The sequence below is a fragment of the Bufo bufo genome, chromosome 6 (genome assembly GCF_905171765.1).
Source record: "Bufo bufo chromosome 6, aBufBuf1.1, whole genome shotgun sequence".
Classification (NCBI taxonomy): domain Eukaryota; kingdom Metazoa; phylum Chordata; class Amphibia; order Anura; family Bufonidae; genus Bufo; species Bufo bufo.
Genome location: NC_053394.1, coordinates 12,904,430 through 12,921,801, shown reverse-complemented (window position 1 = coordinate 12,921,801; position 17,372 = coordinate 12,904,430). Strand labels below are relative to the sequence as shown.

The following is a 17,372-nucleotide window of genomic DNA, read 5'->3' as shown; positions in this document are numbered from 1 at the left end:
CCGTCAACCAAGTCCGCTGCCTTGGAGTGACCTTGGATTCTGCCCTCTCCTTCCGACCGCACATCCAAGCCCTTTCCACCACCTGCCGCCTCCAATTCAAAAACATCTCCTGCATCCGCGCTTTCCTTAACTTTGAGTCTGTGAAAATGCTTGTACATGCCCTCATCATCTCCCAGCTAGACTACTGCAACATTCTCCTCTGTGGCCTTCCATCTAGCACTCTCGCACTCCTCCAATCTATCCTCAACTCTGCTGCCCGACTAATCCACCTCTCACCCTATTACTCCTCTGCCTCGCCCCTCTGCCAATCCCTTCACTGAATCCCCATTGCCCAGCGAATTCAGTTCAAAATACAAATACATACAAGGCCGTCAATAACCTGTCCCCTCCCTACATCTCTGAGCTACTTTCCCGATACATCCCCACACGCACTCTCCGATCCTCACAAGACCTCCTTCTCTTCTCTTCCCACAATCACCTCCAAGATTTCTCCCGTGCATCCCCCATACTCTGGAACTCGCTACCCCAACATATCAGACTCTCACCTACAGTGGAATCCTTCAAAAGAAACCTCAAAACTTACCTCTTCAGACAAGCCTACAACCAGTGACCCTGCTGCCTCTATACCGCCATGACCCGCTTCACCCGCACCTACTGTGTCCTTCTCCCACACCATGTAGATTGTAAGCCCTCACGGGCAGGGCCCTCTCTCCTTCTGTACCAGTCTGTAACTCGTCTTGTTCATGCTTAGTGCAATTGTCTGTATTATGTATGTGCACCACTTATCATATGTACAGCGCTATGGAATGAATGGCGCTTTAATAATAAATAATAATAAACTGACCAGCATAAAAAGGACCATAAAACCTGTGTCCTTTTTAAAAAAAATGCCAGAAAACTGATGTACAGCTTATATAGGGTTAGGTAAATTAAACAGCGCTCTATTTCCCTCATTCGCCTGTGTATGATGCTGATGCTGCCATTAGACCGTTACTGAATCACTGGACGCGACCTGTTTTTCTGTATTATGTACCCCAATCTGATCTAAGCAATTCTTTACCAACAGAAGGGAAGTCTCCTGAAGGTTCAGAATTAGAAACAAAAGAAATGTACTCTTCGCCTTCCTGGGAGCAGGATGATGTCTTTACCGAGCTGAATATCCCTCTAGGTATGTAATATTTATTTTCATAGAAAATACAAGAGTTTCACTATAAGGGTCCATTCACACGTCCGTATGTGTTTTGCGGATCGGCAAAACACGGACACCGGCAGTGTGCGTTCCGCATTTTGCGGACCGCACATCCCCGACACTCTCATAGAAAATGCCTTTTCTTGTCCGCAATTGCGGACAATAGGACATGTTCTATTTTTTGGGCAGAACGGAAGTGGGGATCCGGAAGTGTGGAAGCGGATGCAGGCAGCACATTCCAGCCCCATTGAAAATGAATGGGTCCGCACCTGTTCCGCAAAATTGCGGAACGGATGTGGACCCATTTTGAGGATGTGTGAATGGACCCTAACAATCGCATACTTTTTTTTAACTAACTGTCCAATCACAGAAATGAATGTTATTTGGATTCAAAGAGTAGAAGGCATAAAGTGTAAATGGATTTACAGTGCTTTTTATCAAATGTCATTTGGTTCTGTTCATAGGTGTTGAATTTATAGTTCCTAGAACTGGATTCTACTGCAAACTATGTGGTCTGTTCTACACCAGTGAAGAATCAGCGAAAACATCTCACTGTAGGAGCCGAGTACACTACAAAAACCTGCAGGTATTATATTGTACTTTCTGGAACAGAAACACTAGGTATATGAGACTGATTAATCACAGACCAGAGACTCTGGAGTTTCATTGCTGTGGCATTATTCTCCTACAAAGTCCTAAAGCTATAGTTTTATGAGGAATGGCACTGTATATATAAAAGGTTATACCCATCGACCCTGCTGCACAAATATTTTATAAATATCTCACAGATGCCACAGCCTTAAAAAAGTTATCCTTATTAAGAAATTAGGAGTTTTTAGGAATTAATGGGGGCCCTCTCTTTTTTAGGCTACCGGTAAGTAGAAAGAGCAAGTCCTGTGCTGGAAGACCCAGCAAGTTTGAACACTACACAGACAGTCTATGGATTTCATTGGCAAGTTGTAATGTTTCACTTTCCCCGTGATGGCACTGCAGGGAAACAGAGGACTTGCTGGCTTAAGGAATATCAGTCTTTTCAAAATGTGGTTTGGTGGGGGGTCCAGGACCGCTGCCGATCACTAGATCTGAGCTGAGCTCTGTCTCTCCCTGCTAGCTGACGTTGGGATCATAGAGAGTCTTTTTAAAATGACTATGCTGTGCTGAATCCTATCCCATACCACACAACCCCCTGAAACGTTGCGCGGTATGGTATAGGATTCAGCACAGCGTTTTAGGAACGAAAAGGAAGGCCTGCGAGCCACGAATTGTGGAAAGAAATACAAAAAAATTGGAAAGTACAGTTCGTGCTTCTAAAGAGTGAGCACCGGTCACACGGCTGATCAGATTGTGTTCATTGATGGCCTAATAGGCTACCACACGTGGCGGATGCAGGGACCATTGTCAGGACTCCAACTGCCAGGGGCGAAAGAGAGGGCCCCTAGCCTCTGAAACCAATTAGATGCAACAGTTGCTATTGACCACTAGTGTTGAGCGCGAATATTCGAATAGCGAATATTAATCGCGAATATCGCAACTTCGGGAATATTTCGAATATAGTGCTATATATTCGTTATATCGAATATTCGTCATTTTTTAACATCTGAAAACATGATTCCTCCCTGCTTCTTTCTTGTGGGGCAATGAGTCATTGGCCCACAGGCAACTTAAGCAGGAGCAATATTCTCATTGCTCCAAAAGCTTAATTTGCATATTAAGAAAAGGTATAATAACTCAAGAATGGAGCTTCAGATAAACAAGGGGAAGCAGAGCTATGTGTCTGAGCAAACAGCTGGACAGGGAGTTTGCTGGTGACACATAATCCTGAAATATTATCTCAATTATCAGCAGTCATCTAATTATCATAAAAGGACAGGTAACACCTAAATATACAACCCCAATTCCAAAAAAGTTGGACTGCTGGGTAAAATGTAAATAAAAACAGAATGCAATTATTTGCAAATCTCATAAACTCATATTTTATTCACAACAGATCATAGAACAAATATCAGATGGTGAAAGTGAGACATTTTACCATTTCATGAAAAATATTAACTCATTTACAACTTGATTGCGGCGACACATCCCAAAAAAGGTGGACCAGGAGCATGTCTACCATTGTATAACACCCCCTCTTCTATTAACAGCAGTCTGTAAATGGCTGGGAGGTGAGGAGACCAATTGGCGTTTTGGGAGAGGAACGTTTCCCATTCTTGTCTGATGTAGGATTCTAGCTGCTCAGCAGTCCTGGGTCGTCTTTGCCAGATTTTCTGTTTCATGATGCGGCAAAAATTTTGTATTGGTGAAAGGTCTGGACTGCAGGCGGCCAGATCTGCACCCGGACTCTTCATGCTGTTGTGATGGATGCAGTAGGTGACCTCGCACAGGTTACAGAGTATGACCACAACACAACCCCATAGACGTTCCCAGAATGCAATGTGTGATCCCCAGACTACAGGTCCCTACAGTTTATGGGGCTGCTGTAAAGCATCTCTGAACTGCTGATATCAGAGCAGAGTATTCAGGGAAGATGGCCGCCACCACAATCATGTGCAGAAAATAGTCATTAAATACATTAGAAAGATGTTTCAATTCTCTTTAACCCTTTCCTGACGTGTACAGCAAACGTTGGGTCTTAATACACGGTGCCAGCTCGGAATCTGAGCAAGCTCCATAGCTGGTAGGTGCCTGTTTTACACAGCAGACATCCACCGGCAGGGTCTGTGATTGAAGACAATTCTGATCACTTACATTTAACCCCTCAGATACTGTGGTCAATTGCAACCACGGGATCTGAGAGGTCATTTAGAAGGAGGGTGCTCCCTCCAATGACTGAACTTTCCCCTAGTGACGAGGACGTGGGAGCAATGCGGTTATTAGGGCAGCCTTGTAAAGGCTCAGTGGTCTGCCAAAGTAAAGTTACAATGAATCCCTGGCAGGTCTTAAAAGGAGCAAAGTACCGGCACTGCTGCTGGGATCACAGGTGATAGACACAGGTAAAGCCTGCAGCATAATCATGCTACTGATTGAAAGCTGGTTTAGGGCTCATGCATGCGGCCGTTGCCTGGCCGCGCCCATATTGTGGCCCGCAAACAGTAGGTCCGCAAGATATGGGCACTGGACGTGTGCACACTTTATCATGGATTTGGATCCATTCACTAGAATAGGTCCGCAATCTAGGAGATATGGTGCAGTGTGGAACAGAGGCACGGAGCGGAAGCCCACGGAAGCACTACGGAGTGGTTCCGTGGGTTTTCGGTCTGTCTCCGCACCATAAAAAAGTAGTACATGCACTATTTTTTTGCAGTGCGGACCGTCGGATGCGGATTGCGAATCAAGTGAATGGGTCTGCGTCCACACATGGCGGCCACATTGTTGGTGCCCGTACACTGTGGACCGCAATTTGCGGTCCGCAGCATGGACAAGGCTGGCACACAGTTGTGTGCATGAGCCCTTATGCTGTCGGTTTTCCCAGCATGTAGATGGGATGTTTAAATCTCATCCACTTTGCTTGTAGTGTACAGTCGTGGCCAAAAGTTTTGAGAATGACACAAATATTAGTTTCCACAAACTTTGCTGCTAAACTGCTTTTAGATCTTTGTTTCAGTTGTTTCTGTGATGTAGTGAAATATAATTACACGCACTTCATACGTTTCAAAGGCTTTTATCGACAATTACATGACATTTATGCAAAGAGTCAGTATTTGCAGTGTTGGCCCTTCTTTTTCAGGACCTCTGCAATCCGACTGGGCATGCTCTCAATCAACTTCTGGGCCAATTCCTGACTGATAGCAACCCATTCTTTCATCATCACTTCTTGGAGTTTGTCAGAATTAGTGGGTTTTTGTTTGTCCACCCGCCTCTTAAGGATTGACCACAAGTTCTCAATGGGATTAAGATCTGGGGAGTTTCCAGGCCATGGACCCAAAATGTCAACGTTTTGGTCCCCGAGCCACTTAGTTATCACTTTTGCCTTATGGCACGGTGCTCCATCGTGCTGGAAAATACATTGTTCTTCACCAAACTGTTGTTGGATTGTTGGAAGAAGTTGCTGTTGGAGGGTGTTTTGGTGCCATTCTTTATTCATGGCTGTGTTTTTGGGCAAAATTGTGAGTGAGCCCACTCCCTTGGATGAGAAGCAACCCCACACATGAATGGTCTCAGGATGCTTTACTGTTGGCATGACACAGGACTGATGGTAGCGCTCACCTTTTCTTCTCCGGACAAGCCTTTTTCCAGATGCCCCAAACAATCGGAAAGAGGCTTCATCGGAGAATATGACTTTGCCCCATTCCTCAGCAGTCCATTCACCATACTTTCTGCAGAAGATCAATCTGTCCCTGGTGTTTTTTTTGGAGAGAAGTGGCTTCTTTGCTGCCCTTCTTGACACCAGGCCATCTTCCAAAAGTCTTCTCCTCACTGTGCGTGCAGATGCGCTCACACCTGCCTGCTGCCATTCCTGAGCAAGCTCTGCACTGGTGGCACTCCGATCCCGCAGCTGAATCCTCTATAGGAGACGATCCTGGCCTTGCTGGACTTTCTTGGACGCCCTGAAGCCTTCTTAACAAGAATTGAACCTCTTTCCTTGAAGTTCTTGATGATCCTATAAATTGTTGATTGAGGTGCAATCTTAGTAGCCACAATATCCTTGCCTGTGAAGCCATTTTTATGCAATGCAATGATGGCTGCACGCGTTTCTTTGCAGGTCACTATGGTTAACAATGGAAGAACAATGATTTTAAGCATTACCCTCCACTATGTCAGCCTGACATAATGATCTCCAGCCTTGTGCTCGTCAACATTCTCACCTGAGTTAACAAGACGATTACTGACATGATCTCAGCAGGTCCTTTAATGACAGCAATGAAATGCAGTGGAAAGGTTTTTTGGGATTAAGTTAATTTTCATGGCAAAGAAGGACTATGCAATTCATCTGATCACTCTTCATAACATTCTGGAGTATATGCAAATTGCTATTATAAAAACTTAAGCAGCAACTTTTCCAATTTCCAATATTTATCTAATTCTCAAAACTTTTGGCCACGACTGTAGAAGCGAAAGACTTTCTATTTAAAACTCTGCTGTGGAAAATCCATGGCATTTACACCGTGTGTGAACCCATTCTAATTAATGTCTCCTGCTGCAAATTCTTAGTCAATCTCCTTTTTATTGCATTTTTCAAAACTGATGTTAATGCACAGTAATCTGCTAAAAGTAATGGATACCACTGAAGATGATGCATGTCATTTGTGCCATTTATATTTTGCAACTTACACTAATTTGGCCACAAAAAGCTTGAAAAATGTGTCTCGGTTTTATCACACTGCCTACATCTTGTGAGTTGTAGCAGGAAGACGAAGTCGCCCTTCACTAACTAGAAGTCTGTTTTGACATCTAGCATTTGAATCAGGGGATTATATTGTATTACCATTAAAAAAACATCTAAACGTTGTTGGTGAAGACACCATAAAACCGATGTGCAGCGTGTGCACTGTGCTAAGCAAAATACCAGCAAAGGTTACTATGTAATCTCATTTTAGATGGCAGCATATATTACTTCATCACATCAAACGCTCGCCGGACCATGATGTTCCAAGCTCTTTAGAGATTGCTTCGTGTCATTAGGAAAAATGGCACTGTTGTACAGAAAGATATATGATATCACTGGCAGAAAGCTTTCTGTATTCCCAAAGGATTGTCTTCTAATGATACACTCCGGGGAAGTTCTAATATCCCACCTTCTAAAATGTTGTTTCTCATTAAATCCATAAGCCCAGTGCTAGTGAGGCTGTAGACAGATGCTTTCACTTGAAAGGTTTAAGTAGCTGACATTAGCTGGGCTTTGCCCCAGAAGCGGACGATACAAGACAGTTGGCGTACTTGTCATTTTCAATAGGTTTCTGCTCTGTGCTGTCATTATCCCTAGGTAATATACAAGGCTCAGAGTAGCAGACGACATCAGCAGCCAACATCTGAGCTGAGCACCCATATATCATGGTGACATCAGAGGGGTTGGCTGTTTCCTATTATACACCCATGTTGTCATCTGGAAGGCATTAGTAGCTCTGTCGGTTCAAGAGGGGACTAAGGGTAGGTTCAAAAGGAGGATTCTGTCCGCAAAAAAATCCAAAGTGTATCCCACGCCAGAAACTGCTGTGCTGTGATTTCATACAAACCCTCTCTCGTTTTTGAAACATAGAAACCTAGAATGTGTCGGCAGATGAGAACCATTCGGCCCATCTAGTCTGCCCAATATACTGAATACTATGGATAGCCCCCGGCCCTATCTTATATGAAGGATAGCCTTATGCCTATCCCATGCATGCTTAAACTCCTCCACTGTATTTGCAGCTACCACTTCTGCAGGAAGGCTATTCCATGCATCCACTACTCTCTCAGTAACGTAATACTTCCTGATATTACTTTTAAACCTTTGCTCCTCTAATTTACAACGATGTCCTCTTGTAGCAGTTTTTCGTCTTTTAAATCTTCTCTCCTCTTTTACCTTGTTGATTCCCTTTATGTATTTAGCAGTTTCTCCCATCTCCCCTCTGTCTCGTCTTTCTTCCAAGTTATTCATGTTAAGGTCCTGGTAAGTTACTCAGTTGAATGGAGCTAAGGCTACTTACACACAATTTTTTTTTGCGGATCTGTCATGGATCTGCAAAAACGCTTCCATTACAATAATAAAACCGCATGCATCCGTCATGAACGTATCCGGTTGTATTATGTCTTCTATAGCCATGACTGATCCGTCTTGAACTTCATTGAAAGTCAATGGGGAACAGATCCGTTTTCTATTGTGCCAGATCGCGTCCGAGAAAACGGATCCCTCCCGATTGACTTACATTGTGTGCCAGGACGGATCCGTTTTGCGCTGCTTCGTCAGGCGGACAGCAAAACGCTGCAGGCGGCCTCCAGAGCGGAATTGTGATGAACGGAGGCGAACTGATGCATTCTGAGCCGATCCTTTTCCATTCAGAATGCATTAGGGCAAAACTGATCCGTTTTGGACCGCTTGTGAGAGCCCTGAACGGACCTCACAAACGAAAAGCCAAAATGCCAGTGTGAAAGTAGCCTAATCCGTGAGCAGGCTACCGCTGTGGCTTTGCGAGGCGTCCGTGTGGTGCACCAAGCATGGACCTGTACAATCTTGGCACAGTCTTGAAAACCATGTGGCAAAAACTCTCGGCCACGTGAAAAAATTGGGAGGTGGCTTCGGCTCAGATTGGGCTGAAACCCTTGTCTAAAATCCTGTCTGGACATACCCTAAGGCCCAATTTGGGTAGCAAGTGGTCATAGGAAAGGAGGGGGAGCTTCACATGAAAGGGGCATGGCCTAAAATGGACTGTTTTGTGCCAAAATTGCACTACAAGTCTGGCATAACATTTTGTCTCAAAGTAAGCCAACCAATAGTTGGTATAGAGCTAGGCCTATCCCTTCACCAGATTTATCATCCAGCTTGAGTCTCCGTGATAAATCTGGCGCAGGTCTAGGCCATTAATAGGATTAGTAAATCTAGACCTGTATGTGCAGTGTGTGAACACAACCTCATTCACAGGCCAAGTGGACTTGAGGACACGCTGTGAACTTTCTGTGGATTTCCCATGGATTGTGTATGAATGGGGAAATCAAAATCAGCATGTAAAGATTCAGCAGAATGTGAACATGTCTAATATTTTATTTCAGCAATACTGCATTGGTTCTGCCTCAGCCAGCAGACCATTTCACTGCCGGATCTGCACTTTTCTGAGCTGAAGCTTCGCAGTCTATTGTGAAGTCACATTAGGGGCTCAGACAATCAGTGCAGATCAAATAAAAAAATTCTGGGCAAAAAAGATATAGACCAATTAAAGAAGTGTTTTTTTTTATTTTATATATATAATTGCTAACTCATCCCCAGTATTCTAGCAGTATAATTTGTTACACCCTAGCTCGGTGGCATCCATACATTTGAACCTCTCCATCATGGGAATCTGATCATGTGACTTCAAGTCAGCGGCCCAGAGCTTGCTCTAATGTGTAAAGAGGAACTCAGTCTCTCCGGTGTAGCCGATTTCCTGGATTACATCATCTCCAATCAAATCCCTCCTGGCAGCTGTCAGGCCCCTCCCCACCCTCTGTGTCTCTCTGTATTCTGGTAAAATATAATGTCTCCCCATCTAAAGGACCAGGAGTGCAGATATATATAATAGGAAAGTGCATACAGTGATTAGCTGCAGTTATATAAACCTCCTGATTTATACTGCCTGTACTATGTGTGTGTTCTCACTCTCCAGTGTAGCTCTATGGGCTGTATTCACACTGGTCTTCACACTGCATCACACAAAAATACATGGAGACCCTGCAATGTGAGGGGACGACAGCTGTGTCTCTGATCTGTTATGGCTGCCCTCAGAGGACACAGAGCAGTGCAGTGTGGTGAGACTCTGCGTCCTCTGTCTCTGCAAAGTCAGGCATGATAGGAAATGTAGGGTTATTAGAAACATATTTCTGATGGGAGAAGGAATCAAGATGGCTGACAACCAACAAATTACACATTAACTAAAACAGCTATACAACATGGGCTGCACGGGTAAAGTGCATGTGCCAATATGCAACTAGCAAAACAGCAAACTGCTATGATTTATTAAAAATAAATACCATGTTTATTGAAACGACATTATGTAAAAAAACACATATAATCAAAGGACACATCATTAACAAAATTCGCTATGCGATTATATTACTTAGTTTTTTTTAAATAAATAGAATAATTATAATAATTATCAAGTATTATAATTATTTTATTTATTAAAAAAAGCAAAGTAATATAATCACAAAGCGAATTAAACACAGCTGTCTCTATAATCAACTTTCCTATTTGATTGCTAGAATTAGCGAAGTTGACGAATATGGAGCTAAAACGAAGATGGAGAATACTTTGTTATCTTAGTTTTGAGGAATATGACGAATACATTCGTCATATTCGTCTTCTTCGCTAATTCTAGATATCAAACCAATAGGAAAGTTACCTAGTTACCTAAGTTAAAATCGCAATACGTAATTATTTAAATCGCATATTAATCGCGATAACTAGAATAATGACGAATATTCGATTTAGACGAATATGAGACGAATATTCAAGCGAATATTCGCGAATTTCGCCGAAACCGAATATGGCACCTGCCGCTCATCACTACTAATAGTACAGGTTCCATAATGTAAGGGATCGCTCTCTCCAGCAAGCGGCGATGACAGATTCCTTCTCAGACAACTGGGTTCAAGACCAAAAGAAACACCTGCCCGTCTGGGCTCTACCTAATACATATGTCGTCTCTATCTCACCTATAGAGCGCAGTTCACAAACAGGGTATCAGGTTCTGACACTCAGAAGTTCAGCTCATCTGGCACAGTCCCACACAGGGGACCAATCAGGCCTCACACAGCCTCGTGGCCCCTCAGCCCTCCTGGCTGAGACCACACAGAGCCTCTGCAGGCTTCCCCCTCTCTAGGATCACTTCCGCTCCCCTGGAGTTCTACACTGAGGGTTGGTTTATCCTTCAGCTGGCCTCACCTGTGGTGGAATAGGGGTGTAAATATCCACCCCCTCTACACCTCTATCACTGCCTCACAATACATAAAAAAATAACCAGGTCCAGCAAATAGACATAATACAGACCCAAATATGACATAAACGGATACCCCAACATGTGTTTCGCGTTGCTTCTTCAGAGGGATAACTCCATGAGGGTCTCTACACTCTTTGAATGCACCTAGTGGCCAATCAGAGTTGTGTTACACATATGCAGGTAGCATCTAACACACAGGAAAGCTGGGTCACATGACCCGCATGTCAGGTGACTGAGCACATGACTGAGAGCATCTCCCTAGCCTAGCTAGGTCACAACTCATTGTGCACTCACTGGATGCCATAGAGCAGTGATGGCTAACCTTGGCACTCCAGCTGTGGTAAAACTACAACTCCCAAAATGCCCCCCTTGCTTGCTTGCTCTCAGAACTCTATAGAAATAAATGGAGCATGCTGGGAGTCGTAGTTTCACCACAGCTGGAGTGCCAAGGTTAGCCATCACTGCCATAGAGGATCGGCTTAACCACCCAGTCCAGCCCTTTAAATGAGGTGTGTGTCATCCACTATCACATGACCCTCATCACATGATGATGATGTCACACCAGGAAGCCTAGTCACTATCTGTGCCAAGCAGGAAGAGTACCATAGCCATGGCAACCTTATATACAAAAAGGCATATACATAAAACATCACCAAGATGCAAGTAAATGTGCTAATACACATGTAAATATTATAAACATGAATATATGGGTACCAAGACCACATCGTCGCGTGGTGCGCGGCAAAAGCCGCACCTGAAGAGGCAGGACGCCTAAACTGAAAGGATGCAAAATCGCAAGCGTATCCAGTTTGAACAGTGCATAAAATAAAAAATGCATACAGTGTGAAAAAAGTGCACATAGTGTACGGATGAATAAGTGTCAAAAATATATAAGTTAACAACTATCACAAAGACCTTATAATAAATATATTGGGATTAAAATATATATAACATGATTTATATGATAGTGATACATAATAAACGTACAATTATTATTGGAAGAATTCCATTATTTAGCAAAGAAGTGCAAAATTGCTGCAAGATGTACACAAGGACCTTTATGTTATCGTTTAATTATAGCCTACCCTGAACTATATAGGCAAAGAAAGAAAAAAAAATCCTGGAGTGTTTTTTTAATATATGTTTGGTGGGGGAGGGGGGGTCAAGCCTCTGGGTAACAATCAGTCGGCACAGTGAAAGCACTGCGGTACTCAAATAAGTGTCGACCCCGAAACAGCAGCTTGCCTGTCAATGTGGCTTTGCCTGGTTCACATACCATAACCGAGGGCCAGGGATGCTCGATGAAACAGTGATGGCCATCAGTCCAGCGGAGCCCTTTAACTCTAGTGTAAGGCTACATGCACATGACCGCGGCACGGAGCCCTAACGTTTGTGTGCATGCAGCCTAAGCAGAATCTAGCAGCCAGTAGTCCAGTGCAGCGTCACAATGAGCCTATAGCATGTTATACTAACGAGTACGTTGATGTTTTTACTTCTTCCACAGTGTTATTTATCAAGGTTGGCAAAAGATGGTCCAGATATGAATGACAGAGAGAAAACTGTTTCGCTTGAGGATGTTGGGATCGTTCCTCAGTTTCAGAGAAGCAAACCCTGAGGAGCTAGCCTACCGACTACTTGTTATGGCCTGTACACGAAAGAGCAATTCGGGTCGTATGAACTGTGAAATAATCCAGAAAGTAAAAGGAACGATGCGTACAAGGGATATGCATGTCAGCTTGTTAAAGTGTCCTTAAACATTGAGGAGAACAAGACCAAGCTATACGCCCGACATGCCGACTATGAAGCATCAGTTACATTCAATGTTCAACAGATTTCACCGACATTTCTTCAGGAAGATGATGACTGTACACGATGAGATATGCAGTAAGGAAGGTTATCATTTGTATGCACTCAGAATAGTAAAGCCACAGACTATGTTTCCTTGCCTTATTTGTAATTTATTCAAAAAACTGCAAAATGTAATTTAAGAAATACAAGTTGCCTCAAGAAAAGATAAATTATTAATCTTCCATTGTCAGGGCAAAAGTTTGGAATCTATATGGGGAATAGTGTAGGTGAAGCTTTAGTCTGTAAAATGGGCGATTTAAATTGTCGTTACAAGTCTTGCATGAATTGGCTTCCATATGCAGAATTGAGCCCCTCTGTGCCTTTGTAAATGCATATTTTACCATAGAGGATATTTTATAAGATTCTGATTTTCTCAGGGATTTATTTTTCTTACAGAATTTTAACTCATCCAGACTTTAATGTATTATAATGACCAGTACCTCAGAGTGAAAATGCATGAGAATTGATGTCAAATGAATTCAGGTGTTTCGATGTGATTATGTCTCTATTATAAAGGAAGCGATGCTACTACTGGAAACATCGCGCTCACTTCACTATCAGCTTCTCAGTATTCTGACAGAACAGCAATGCACTGGTTTACTGCTGTCACTAGTTTTAATAAAAATTACAAATTCTAAAATGTCACAGTATAATTATAAATGTAAACAGCTCAGTGTCCTACAGCAGAAATCATCACGTTAATGTACCCTGGCCCTAATATACAGTAAAAAGCTTTTTATATACATGGTAAAGCCTAAATAAATGTTTGATCCCAGTGGTAGGTGGGGAGCCATGTTACAGTTTTTGCCTTGGGGCCCAGGATCCTCAGCGTTCATCTCTGGTCGTACATTACTGTGGGTTATGTCCATACTATGTAAATAACTAGAAGGTAAGAGGATCATCGGGATGTGATTTAAATATATTTATATTTTTGTGCCTTGTCTCTGCAAAAATTCCTGATGAAATCTTATCGTTTTTGCATTGGCTACTAGATGTATAAATGACTGCCCCATTTGCCATATTATCACTGGACAGGGGATGCCTTGGTAGCTATGAACGGTAGGGCTTTTATACTGCCTGTGCCAAGATAAGCAGCATTCACACTGAAGTAAAAGGGAAGATAGCTGACACAGAGAAGAGTGAGGGACAGGGTTATGTTGAGAGGGCTCATCACCAGTTACCGAGTCCATTATAGTGGTATTGTCACGGATGGTGTTACAGAAAACTAGAAGACACAAATGAAGATCCGACTGACTTGATCCAAAACTAAGGAACAGAAGGGTAAGCCCTGTAACAAGCCTAGCTCTCTCCCTAACTGCTCAGCATATGCAAAAATCTCAATGGTAGAAAATTGCATACCCTCGTTCCTCGACTGTATGACACCTGAACACCCTATAATAGTGAGGGGACACGACCACTGGCTCCCTACACTTAATACGGAGGGAGTCAGGGTCACCTACAATCCAGCCCACAAGAAAACAGGAATAAAGAAACAGACTTATCTTGTGGGTGCAGCAGAAACAGCTTCTAGCATGCACACACTCCAGGAAGTTGTATAAACCGCAAAGTGATGCAGTATGGGAGGGGATTTAAAGGGATGCAATCAGTGCAACTAGATGACAGCTGAGAGAGGGAAACGAGATGACAAAATGAAAGCAAAACAAAAGAACCTCAAGCAGGAGGTTCTGAAGGACGTCTGTCAGAGCTTCTCAGATGTCTGGCGGTGACAGTTATTCCCATCTCAACAATTCATGGCTGAGTTTGGAATACCCGTCACATGCAGCAGCCGGAGATGGCGAGGATTAGAGACCGGCCAAGCTCTTTGTGCTACACTGTTTGTGTAGCTCCCATTCACTTCCATAAAGAAACAGCAAAGGACATAACAACCAGCTGTTTCTGCAAACATGGCCGCTTCTGATTACTGTATATGACGAGTATTTTCTAATGACTGCCATCCTGGAACCGCAGAGATAGCAGCCCTGGATGGCCAAAATATTACATGCCAGTCATACAAATAACTTACCCTACTTATAGAGGAGAAGGTGCCCAGGCAAATCCATGCACTAGTAATGTTCTCTATTAAATAATAATACATGATACATATATATACACATCAGAGCAAATGCCATTATTCAGCCACACTTTTGCCGGCTACCTACCTACTTGTACTTGGCCTTTAGTAACAGAAATGTGTTAATACATACTTGCTGAAGACTATCTCACAGAAAAAGAAAACATCTGTGTTTCGAGGACAGTTCACACACCTCCTGGAAAACTTTTTATGTACTATTTTACTATGACATGCAGATAAACTAAGCAAATGACATAGAGGGAATGAATGGCCGGTATAAACTACGGCTGTGGTCTGGAATGTTTTCTGTTTGCAAACCAATGATGAGCTCCTTGACACTTCACACGAAGCACAGACCTTCTACAGTATTTATACAGTCTATTATGAATGTGTGTGGAGATCAGGCCACTTCACATTAACCCAGCGTTCTCTGACCATTTACTAGAAACCTGCTGTATGAGTTTTATTTAATAAAAGTATTTAATTCCTAAGGACAATCCTTAGCATTCCTTCCCCGAAATAAAGTCCACCTCACGTCTGAAATGTGCATGCTAGCCGACACGGGACATGGTGAAAGGTGTTCGGTTAAGTTCACTGGTCAATATGTATATAATATGATGCAATTTTAACACGCATTTTAACTTTGCTACCCTATTTATAATGTGAATTTTAACTTTTTACTACTTAAAAAAAAAAACTGGTTCACCAGCAATCTGTCTGAAACGCAAAATACAAAGAATATTTATATAAATGTTATATTTGTGTGTTTATGTAATTTACAGCTCAGAGTGACTTCAGGTGGGTTACAAGTAGACCAGCACTGGGAATTAGAAGTGGTGTACAGTAGGTTACTGCCGAGCTGTTAACATGATGGGGTGTACCTAAAGGGTTAATGACACTTATGATCTATAATAAGGATAGGTCATCAATATCAGATCGGTGGGGATCTGACACCTGGCACCCCCGCCGATCAGATGTCCTCTGTAGCTTCTGGCACTTTGGATGGAGCTAGAAGCACAACTTCATTTATAGGGTAGCGGCCGTGCTGGGCTATGGAGGCCGAGCTGCAGTATTAACTGAATGGGGTTATCTAATCATATCCCCTGTTACAGAATTATGAGTAAATAGAGGTGGTCCTGGGTTCAGGCTCCTCATTTCTTGGGTGGACGGTGGTTACACAGTCTCTTTATCTAGAGGGCCTGTTCAGTCCTGCATTTCACAGACAACCCACTGAATTGAATGGGCTTTGTGTATTGCTATTTTCTCCTGTGGTGGCACTACAGGAAATTTTTATATTTTTTATAACATTTCATCCTATTTCCCAAAATAATACAGAAAAGTACAAACCAATAGCTACCAAGCAGAGTTTTACAACAAACATCCCTGGGAAGAGGGGTCTGGGCTCCAGAGGGAGGCAAGGAATCTTTAATAATTCGGACAATTAAGGTATATCGGAAAGGCCCGTAAAATCATCATCTATACTGAACAGACAATATGACACTTCAGGATCACTGTGTGATCTGCTTAATCTGCTTAAAGCAAGGATTATCCAAAGTGGAGACCCCTGGTTCAGACATATAAATTTAGATTTTAAATAGATTTAAAAAAAAAACTTGTTTGGAACATGTTTGTATCAGAATACAATGTTTAACCAACTTGTGCGCTGAGGAGACCCAGTAGGTTGAATGCGCCTGACAGTTATTAAACTTTGGCCAGTCTTACAAATTCTGCAAATGTCTACTCTAGTAGCAACTGGTTACCATTCAGTGTCTCTGCTTTCTGTGAGTGAATAGAATCATTCCCGTTTGCATCCAGTGGCTGAAACAGGCCCCTACAGAAGTACTCCCAGATGCCATAATGTCTCCAGTCAAGGCAGTCCTGTCAGCTGGACAAGGCACCAATCTCTCCCTGAGCCCACAGATTTCCGCACTGGCGTAAATAAAAAGTTGCAAACCCTGTGTTTGTAAACTTTTTAAACGCAATTAAGGCTAAATCAACACGCAAGTGGCGTTTCTACGTCGTCCTGGACGCTTTCTGAAAAGCAGGAGAGGCGCGGGGAGGGAAGGCTTTTACGCTAGTTTTCTGCTGAGATCTACGTCCGCTCTGAGCTTCTGCAGATTTCAGTCTAGGCGCACGGACTGCCAGAGGAGGCGTCTAATATATGACGAGGGCTGCGCCTCACTATAAGTTTAGCAAATCCTCTGGCAGCGTAGGGGATATCATAGACTGCTGTAAAACGCTGGTCAATGATAAACTCCCCCCACTGTGTAAGTATTTAGTAGTTTTGAGTTATTAGCCTGCAGGCCACACTGGGTGATTTTCCATTTTTGCGGTTTTGTTTTTTCTCCCCGCCTTCCCAAAGTCACAACTTTTTTATTTTTCCCTTCACATAGCCGTATGAGGGCTTGTTGTTTTGCGGGGTAAGTTGTACTTTCTAATGGCACCATTTAATATTGCATATGGGGTGGCATTGGGGAAGAAATTCAAATTCCGCCAGTTTTATGGGTTTTGCTTTTACAGAATTCCCTTTGCGGTAAAACTGACCTGTTACCTTCAATTTCCAGTCAGTATGATTACAATGATTTGTAAAGTTTTTCTTGTGTTTTAATACTGAAAAAAAAAAATAATAATTTGGGGGAAATTTTTTTTTTTTGCATTT

The 17,372-nt window shown here is 42.8% G+C and overlaps 1 protein-coding gene across 1 annotated transcript in view; it reads left to right on the top strand.

Annotated features, from left to right (window-relative positions):
* RBM20 (RNA binding motif protein 20) overlaps nucleotides 1–17,138 on the top strand; it is a 248,595-nt gene extending 231,457 nt beyond the window's left edge. The window contains exons 12-15 of the mRNA XM_040437466.1: nucleotides 1,067–1,168; nucleotides 1,654–1,775; nucleotides 12,299–13,839; nucleotides 14,373–17,138. Coding sequence (XP_040293400.1) covers nucleotides 1,067–1,168; nucleotides 1,654–1,775; nucleotides 12,299–12,409 — 335 coding nt within the window. The 3' untranslated portion in view covers nucleotides 12,410–13,839; nucleotides 14,373–17,138. The remainder of the gene's footprint in view (nucleotides 1–1,066; nucleotides 1,169–1,653; nucleotides 1,776–12,298; nucleotides 13,840–14,372) is intronic.
* Nucleotides 17,139–17,372: the final 234 nt, after the last annotated feature.